The 9,832-nt window shown below is 45.4% G+C and overlaps 1 protein-coding gene across 8 annotated transcripts in view; it reads right to left on the reverse strand.

Moving 5' to 3' along the window:
- The window catches only part of APP (amyloid beta precursor protein), a 228,305-nt gene extending 226,682 nt beyond the window's left edge, over positions 1-1,623 (reverse strand). For 2 of the 8 annotated variants that reach the window (XM_066208645.1, XM_066208622.1), the window contains exon 1: positions 1,442-1,619. In XM_066208645.1, coding sequence (XP_066064742.1) covers positions 1,442-1,498 — 57 coding nt within the window. In that variant the 5' untranslated portion in view covers positions 1,499-1,619. Of the gene's footprint in view, positions 1-520; positions 540-1,441 lie in introns of those variants that run through there. The other 6 variants (XM_066208658.1, XM_066208637.1, XM_066208654.1 and 3 more) reach the window with 4 other exon arrangements.
- Positions 1,624-9,832: the final 8,209 nt, after the last annotated feature.

Raw genomic sequence — 9,832 nt, forward strand, 5'->3', positions numbered from 1 at the left:
GCATGTTCTCAATCATAAAACCTAACTTTTTAACTAATTTTTTTACACACCCAAGGAAAACATTTCCTTCTATTACATTCACACAACAAATGGTTGAAAGAAGCTACTAAAACCCCAACAAGTGCTATAACTGGAAGCTTTAAACGTCTGAGCGTGTGTAGAAATAGTCAGCTGATACATACTGCTCAGTGTCGGAACGATCATGCCTCAAAGCACGAGTCTGTGACTGGCAGCCTTAGCTGCAGAGATGGAGGGCTGGTATGAAGCAGTCTCCTTTTATTCATGGGATACTGGGGTCCATCCCGGGAAGGGCACCTGAGACCTGCAACCCCATGCCCTGTAGGGGAGGCGATGGGGGACCGCGAGCATCCATCTCTACTATCTGCCTAAATACTGCCATGCACCGCAGCCCTCGACCTCCCCAGGAGAAGGGGAATTGACACGGAAGGAGGACAGAAACCGAAGTCTTCAGGCCGAAGTATGGCAAGCAGGGAGCGAGGGAGACCAGAAGGTGACTCACCCCACCCACACCTTCTTCTTAGAGATCTGGCGGGGAGGACCGTGCGAACTCCTCCTCTGGGGGTCCAAGCTTGCCGCCAGCCCACCCCGCAGGGACTGCGGTGCGCACACACCCCTGGACGGGTGGGCATGGGGAACCCTCAGCCCCCGCCCCATACATAGGGAGGGATCCAGCGGAGGTGCCGCCCCGGAGAAGGAAGAAAAGAGGGCGGGCAGGGGCGGCGGCAGAGGGGCGCGGGCTGCCGGCGCCTCCTCTCTGCTGCACTGCAGAGGCGCCATCTTCCCGCGCCTCGGCGCCGCCGGCCCGCGGGGGGGCTCGGGCCAGTTCCGACCACCGCCCCCCTGGGCACCGCCTTCCCGCGGGGCCACTGCACCAGCCGGCGGGGAACTCTAACCACCGCCCCGCAGACATGCGCCACCCCTGCCCCCCCCCCCCTTTCCATCGTGGGATACCACACAGGCTCCGCAGCCCGGCTTCGCAGCCCTCACGGGGGCCGTCCTCGCGTTCCCCGCTCACAGCCTGGCTGCTCGGCCCTAGACCCCGCCCCATCGGGGTATGCCCCTGCCGTACCTACGCAGCACTGCCCGTAGACCCCTACCCGCTGCCGCAGCAGGCGGGCAGCGCCCCGGCAGCCGAACCAGCGCAGGGAGCCGGACAGGCACAGCGGAGCCGGGGAAGCCAGCCCGGGGAGTTCCCAGCCCGCTCCCTTCCCGACGCCTCCGCCATCCCCCGGCTCGCCGCTCCTATTGTTCGGCGAAGGGAGAGCGGCAGCAGCTAGGGCTGGAACACCCCTGGGAAAACAGCCCTCGCCCGCCCCGCCGAGGCCAAGCCCACGCCGCGGGGGCGGCTGTGGACAAAGCTTCGGAGAAGAGGTAGAGGGTAGCGGGGAAGCCCCCACCTGCAGCTTCCTGCCCTTCTTACCTCAAGAGCCCGGGCGGCGCCGGCGGCCAGCAGCAGGACGGCTAAGTGGGGCAGCATCGCAGCGGCCGGGAGCGGGGAGGGGGGAAGGAGGGATGCCGTCAGGCGGGACGCGGCGGAGGCCGACTGTAAATCCTCCAGGCCGCGCCGCTGCCGAGGAAAACGACTGATCTGCGGCGGCTCCGGGAGCGGCGCGGCGGGGCCGGTCAGCTGATGGCCCGGCCCGCCCCCGAGCGGGCGGTGCGGACGCCCGGCCTGCGGGGACCCCTGGCGGCGGCGCCCGGGCGGTGCGGCCGTGGCTCGGGGCAGGCGGACGGACCTTTCCCTGCCCTCGGTGGTTCTCAGTAGCAGCTCCCGTTCCCTCCTCGGCCGCTCGGGTACAACCGATCACCTTCCTCGAAGGCACCGTACTGCCTGAGCGTCACCCGCGTTTCCAGGGACCGCGACGCCTCCATGCGCGATTCCCCCTCGCTGAGGCACTGCGTCCAGAAACGCAACCCCATCTTTGCAAGGGGCTCACGAAAACACCCAAATCTAAACGTGTTGTGTGATTTAGAGGCTATTTAACACATTCTGCTTTTCCTGGCAAGGTTGCACACCAACCCGGGATCTCCTGTTCCCGTCGAGGTGGAGGTGATGAGTCAGCACAGCCGTTTCACACAACACACCATACACACCATTGATAACAAAGATACGCAGGAATATCGGGAGAGCTGGGATTTTTAAACAAGGAAGAAATCAAATGAAAATGCAGGACTTTGTCAAATACCATGAAATCAGGAGGCAAACACAATCCCACCGTCTCACCCTCTGAACAGCACTGTTATAATTGGTATAGTAAACCTGTAAGAAGAACTTGAAAGTGAATATTTGGAGCTTTGTGTTGAAACAGCTGCTATTGTAGCCAAAATTCAGTATGACAGAGCCTGACCCATTCTGCCACTGATGTGCAAAGTCTGGCAGGATTTCTGCTCCCATCAAGGCTCCCAAAACAGCAGCTGATAGACCCGCCCTGTAAACAGGCACATGCAGACAGGCCGTGTGAGGGGCAGGTGATGGAAATCAGGAGTACAGGTCTGATGAGGTGCAGCTGAAGGAACCTGGGGTGTTCAGCCTGAAAGGGGGAGTCTCAGAAGGGACTTTCTCACTTTCTGTAACTACCTGACTAGAGGTTGTAGAGAGGTAGAGGTCACTCTCTTTCCCCCATCATAAGTGATAGGATAAGTGGAAATAGCCTCAAATTGCAACAGGGGAGATCTAGGCTGGATCAAGCTGCCCAGGGAACTGATTGACTCATGAACCCTGGAGGTATTTAAAAGGTGGATTGCAGTTTGTGGCATTTTATGGACATGGTTCAGTGATGGACTTGATGATCTCAGGGTTCTTTTCCAACCTAATTGATTCTGTGATATGATTCTATGCCATGCCTGTGGTGTATGGCTCACTACAGAAGCCCACTGTTGTGCACACTGCCACTCTCACATTCATCTTCCCTTGAAGTCAGAACTGCAGTCCACTGAGACTCTTGGTCAAAGTTATGTCCAGATGTGGAAGGATGCTTTGCAGATGAGAGGAACCTAGGCTGCCTGTCAGGTGGGCCACAACATCCAGTGAGAGACCATAGTGCTGTAGCATTTCACCCCTACAGCCAGGCCTTAGAAGACTATTCTCATACAAACATGAATCTTCTAGTACAAGCTTATGAACTGGCAATGTGTGGAGGCTTCTGGGGAATTTCTTGAGTCACACTTGATGAATTTAACAGATCTCTGACAGGCAGATAAGTGCTGAGCTTCTGAAACACACCAGTGATACAACTATACATTGAAATTAAACAGTAACAATGGCAGGCTTAGCTGTTATAATTTAACACAGTTTTCTACTTTTTAGGCTAATGATCACATGGCTTTGAGGGGTTAGAAATGATTTGCTGTGCAGATTTTCTAACCAGTTGGCTTCTAAATTCGGACATTGGAAAAGCAACTTCATGGCTGCAAATAAGCAACATCCTGTTAAAGCTTATAGAGGTCATTCAAAAACAATTCTTCTCTGAAACATTGGAGGCAATCACAAGGAAGCTCTTTGCAAGTTTCTGGGGAAAAAAAAGGGTGGATGGAAAACTAAAATAGATTCATGTAGCCCTTTTATTTTGGGTTGGCTTGGTACCTCTTTGCAATCCCTTCTTATGAGTGCTGAAATCAAAGACTATTTCAACTGCTGCTTCTCTGGATCAGCCAAGCCTGCTATTTTTGTCACAGTGGGAATGCAAGAAGGCTGGAGGTTCCTTTTGCCTATGGCTAGGAGTGAAAAGGTGGGGAAAAGTCAAAGGTATGAGACCTCTATGAAATAGGTATTTCCATTTATAGCTGCTAAACACCAGTGGCAATATCCAAAATACAGAGATGATTTTTGCTTAATATTTCATGAATGTACCCCCTGAAAGGTCATAGCTAAAGACACTTTTTGAAAGCTGTTTATAAGGTCTACAAAAATTGGAGATGACCTGCTGATAGAGAAAATAACAGATTGTGTCCTATTTTCCACCCTTTATCATCTTTCAGGATCTGTACAGAAGGTCCAATACACTTTTTCCTTTCTTTCTTTGCTTGTCATCTTAGTATAGATATATATTCTTACCAGACCTCAGAAACTGTCACAACTGGAATGCAACAAAGCCCACTACCCCCTCAAAGCAGGGCCAACAATGGAAATCACCTTCCTGAAGAAGGCAGCACCGGTTGGATCACAAAATTATAGGGCTTACATTTAAATTTAATACAATGCAAACAATTCCAAACTACACCCGGATGTGACTTTGCCTTTAACTTTTTTATTCAGTCTTAATGTGGTAACTTTCCAGTGATGAGCAAATAAGCATGTCATGTTTCATTTTTTGGTCACTTCTGTGCTCCGCCTATTTTTTTTCACAAGTCATGTCTTATATTGTTTTACAACCATGTCATTTTAATATGTTGTATATGCAAACATTGTTAAGCCATTCTGTTTGTCATTGAATACTAATGAAGCAAGTGGACCTTAACCACAAATTCTGATACCACTCTACAATTGGTAATAAACCATCTCAGCCTGCTTCATAACCTAATGAATTAGAGAACAGATCTTGTCTGTGATTTCTGAAGAGAGACAGGCAGTCTCTGTCTGTCTCATAAACCTTTTGGGTTTATGCTACAACTTGAACGACTGCAAGTATAACTAATTGTGGCAGGGACACAATTACAACGTTGCCAGATATCTGTGAATATGTACAAGTGGTTCTACATAATTCCTGCCACTTACCCATGTTCACTAAATTTCTGATGCCAGAGGCTTGTCTCATTCACACCAACAAAATAGAAGTTATTACTGCATTTGTCAGCTATATTTTATTTGTATGAGAAATACTTCCTCAGGTTCTTTCAGAACAATGCTGCAGCTAGTGCTTTCATGGAGACAATTTCTCCATTTGTTCTCATCTCTGAGAAGAGGGCTCCTAGTTGGCAAACTTGATTTTTGGTCCAGACTTCAATGCTTCAGTCTCCTTCTGAAGTTGCTTCACTTCAGTCCTCTCCATTTTCTTCACAGGAGATAATACTGTGTGCCTGCTTTTTTGATAACGTATGGAACAGATCAAAGCATTAGGGTTAGTATTTCTGAATGAACCTATGGAAGCTAAAGACTCAGATCCTACTGAGCTGACACCTTCTGTATTAGTCCCAGTTAAGGAGTTTCTCTGTACTCTGAAAACTAGTACAGCATAAATTACTGTGCTGGTTTGAAAGTAAACCAGAGGGAAAAACTAACCCCACATAACTATGTTGAGAGACATTTCAGGTTGGAGTTCCAATTTAATAGAGAGATTACAATAAATGCAATGATACACAGAAACTGGCTTAAACCCACAAAGTCAGAGTAAACCTGGCACCCTGTTGGTCACAGTGGTGGTCGCAGTCCTATCAAGTGGTGAATACAGTCCTATTGAAAGCAATGGCTGCAGTTGAAAGCAGCAGTCCTGTGGACATCCTGGTCTTTCTCTCCCTCCGGTGGTGGTGCTGATGGTGTCCCAAGTCCCTAATTATATATGATCAGGCTCAGGTGGGAATGTTCAGTACCTCCCCCAGAGTGGGGAACTTTACAATGGAATGATGTGATCCTGTGAGTCATAGGATATTTTTGTGACTTCTTGATGGTCCTAGTCTTTAGTGCTGCCATTATTTAGTGTTGAACCATTATGGCTCATTGGCAGAGGTGATCCCCTCAGTATGGATGTTATCATGGCTGAGTCATTTGTGAAGACAAAGAAACACTTCCCTGCCTCAAAGGGTCTGCCTCTTATTTGACACCCAGCTTGTAGCCTGAGGGATCAAATATGCACTGAGCTGCTACTGCAAACCACCCATCATTAACAGTTTGTCAGAAATTACAGAGTAGTACACAGTTTGGTTACACCCCACACTGACACTCTCCTTCTGTAATGCAGGACAAAGACCAGATTTATTTCAGACAGCTCCAGGAGAAATTTGTATTTTCAAATGCACAACATGAATTTTAATGGAAACCCTTTTGGGTTTATGCGACAACTTATATGCAAGTATAACTAATCTGTTCACTATCATGCAAGTGTCCTCTAGAAACACTTTTTTCCTTTGGAGTCAGCCTGCAGACCTGAGAAAAAGGCTGTCTAAATATTAATCCAAACTAGGAAAAGAGAGATTGCACCTAATCAACCCAACACAAGTATGTGCTGATAGCCACAGCAATGGATGCAGATATGATTTAAAATAGTGAACAGGTCATTGTTTGAATTCTGCAAGCGTCTTTAACTTTGAACTTTGGCTTTTACAGATGCAGTACACAGTTAAGTAGCCAGTAGCCACAGAGACCTCAAATGCAAATGATTTGTTCTCCATAGCACAGTAGCAGTATTAGGCATTCATGATATCTGCTGGAGCAGGTCCATAATACAAATGGCAGAGCAAAGTGACTAATGAAATCACAGGCATGTTCAGCCAAAGAAATGAAATGGAGATGTGAACAACAATATTTGCTCTAGTGATTAGGATGTGAATATACATGGACATCACTCCGTATCAAATAAATATGGTGCTATTCTGGCTTCTCCCTTTGTTGACATAAGCTACTGTCAATAAAGGGGAAATCTTTAGGATATCTGCTTCTTAAATTTATTCTGTACTCCTCATTTTGTTCACCTAATTACTACATAATGCAAATATTCTTAGCAGAATCAGAGTTTAATATCTATTACTTTTTTTTTTTTTTTCACACTGCATGCACTGAATTTTCCTAGATATTTTTGGCCTCATGCTTGTGAGGTTTATTTACTAGTAAAGTACTGCAGTTGCAGGCTTTCTGCAGCTGTTTTAACTCACCATCCTATATGCAAGCCACTCAATACTAACTTGCTTCTCCCAAAAAATAAAAAAGCCACCCTACAGTAAATCAAGCCAAAATTTCTTTTCAAGCAAGTCATGTTTGGCATTGCTTACAGAACAGTTAGCATTTCTGAATGATTAAAGCAAATCCTTGAGAGCATCTGACTCCACAGGAACCCCAGAGTAAATGACACTTGGCCATTTGCTCCCATCTAACTGCAAGTTATGATATGCTTTTTTGCATTTGCAGTTATGAAAGCCCCCAGAGGACATAGTTATGGTCCTCTCAGCATCTTTTCAGCAGCCTGTTCTACTGTGATATGTCTTCCCAGATAAAATAATATTGCAGTTTGTGGTGTGAATATCCCAAATCAGTAACTTAACAAAGATAGATGCAACCAACAGGATGTCTTTGCTTTCTCTCAAATTCTGAGTGCACTTGTAAGCTTTTTAAATGCTATTTAAAAGTCATTAAGTAAATGGAGGTTTTTAATGTCAAAGATTTACTTCATTATTTTATCCCCTCCTGTGCTTCCACAATATTTTACCCAACTCTCCACAGACACAGCTCTTAAGGTTTGTCCAGGTTCCATCCAGGAGATTTAGCTCTTATGTAACTTTGCTCAGAGCTGTCCTGCTGCTTGTCATCTGTCCTGCCCAGCCCCCCAAACCAGGAATCCACACACATTCCTCTCAGCTTTTAGACTGTTATCTTTAGACACTTTCATAGTCTGAGATAGAACCTGTTAATACACACCTGATTACCCTCATAGATTTTGTACAAAAGAAGCGTGCGGCCAATAAATTAACCAACTCTACTTGGAAGTTGTGAAGTTATTAAAGAAAAATCTTGTTATTTTTGAATCAGCTTCCACCTTTTCCAGGCCACACAAGCCTTCCATGGATGCCTGCATGGACCTCAAGATAAAAAAGAGGTCTCTGTCTGGCCAAAGGAAGCTGTCTATACAAAGTCAGACGTGCTTTGTTTCCACACTATCTTGGAACAGAAGTAAAAATAATGAAATTTTTCAGATGATTATGTATGTATACATATATAAAATATGTAGAAAATATTTCTTGGATTCTGAGTTCAGTTAACTGAAGACATTTGTACAGAAGGAGAGAATACACTGCCATCTTGATTCTTTCAGCATCATCTCAGACCATAAAACACCTGCTTAATTGCTAACACAGCAGGTTAGATGCTCAGACCTCTCTTCCCACCTGTTGCTAGAAATACAATGCTTGACTCAGTTTTGAAAGACCCAGTCAGACTGCAATAGTGACATTAAATCAAATAAATTCTAGAACAGTAGCAGACCCTACTGGATACAGAGAATCTGTTGTCTGTTAAGAAAAGCATTCCCATTAGTTAACCTCTCTACAGCAGACTTACATGATTTAGCCTTTCCTCAAGTGTCTGTGAAGAAAAAAACATAGTCTTTTCTGAAGGTTGTGAAAATCTGAAGTGGTCAACAGAGGCTCTTCAGAGGAAGTGAAGCCTGAGATCTTAACATTGTGAAATGACAAATTCATCTGAAATACAACTCCACCAAAATTCAGCAGGTGACAAGAAGGTCTCTTGAGCCATAAGCCTGCACTTCAAATGTGGACAAAAAACACCCAACCCAAGAAATAGGTTCAATTATTTCAGCAGCAGTAAGGCACATAGGTGCCACAATTCTGTCTCTTCACTCCCTGTACAGCCATTTGAAAGACTACAGGCATTGCCTGAAAGTCTCTGGTTCCAGTGGAGTATGATGGCAGCTATAAATGGTGATGCTGCTGTAGCCCCTTATGCTCACTCTGTGCATGACTGAGGCTTTCACTCTGACAATTGCCATCATCCTCCACAGCAATGGTATGTTTGCATTCCCAGCACTGGGCTGCAGCAGCATTTGAGGTGGGATAAACTGGAGGCAGAGGCCAAAGTGTCCATCTGTAACTCTCTTAGCACGCTGTTTGTAAAGTCACATTAGGAGACTGTGAAAGAGTGTCGTGGGGTAGCCTGTGCAGTGTTTGTATGTGTGAGGTTCTTACTAAAGGTGAAACAAAGTGGAAAGAAAAATAATTCTCCTTTAATTTGTATTACAAAATTCTGGTAGGTTTTTTTCCTGAAGATCTATAGTTCAAGCCAAGTGGTAGACCTGAAAATAAAGGAAACATACTTGTTTTAAATTAAAAGTACTGCTGCTTGTTGGTTTTCTATATTTCGACATGTTATAGAGATTGCAAATGCCTCCCATCATTATCAACCAGAAGAAAATTTATTTTGCAATATAAAATGTAAGAAGAGAGAAAGAAGAGGAGGAGAAGGAAGCCTCAGAGTATTACATCATTTGCTGAGTCCTTCTGTGGACTCTCCCCACAGCCATCATTAATATTTGCCAGGCAAGCTGATTCAGTGTACTCAGAAATTTGAATGCAAATATGGAACATGAGGCATTTTCTCATCTATTAGCTGGTGCTCAAAATAATGTGCCTGACCTAATATGCACACATTAGAAAGATCAAACCTCTTGGTGAGACAGTTGATATTGTTCTTGGACAAGGACTCATATAATTTCATGGGGGCCTCATAAATTTGCTGTAAGGTACTTATCGGGATTTTGGTATCACAGACTGTTACCACAAAGAATAGTGCATAGTGCAGCAATGCAGAATAGGCGATCATCAAAATGTAAACGAACTCCTCTAAGAGAATAATTTCTGTAGAGTCTCATAGTAAAACTGGAATCATTGATAAGGCCAGGAGCATAACAAAGAAGCTGAACAATGGCACAGGAACAGACATCTAGAAATCACAATCATCTTTTATAAAACACTCACAGTATTAGAAGCAGGAAAGTTTGATCACAAGCACATAAATAAGTGACTGCAGGAGCTTTGTAATAGATGGTTTTGGGTGGAAAAAGGGGGAAGCAAAGTTGCAATGAAGAACCACACTGTTCTGTATACAAAACCAGTGGCATCCTTAGAACCTCTGTGTTTTGTAATCACCTTG

The sequence above is a fragment of the Chamaea fasciata genome, unplaced genomic scaffold (assembly GCF_029207755.1).
Source record: "Chamaea fasciata isolate MVZ Bird 193981 ecotype frontalis unplaced genomic scaffold, bChaFas1.0.hap1 SCAF_2, whole genome shotgun sequence".
NCBI lineage: Eukaryota > Metazoa > Chordata > Aves > Passeriformes > Sylviidae > Chamaea > Chamaea fasciata.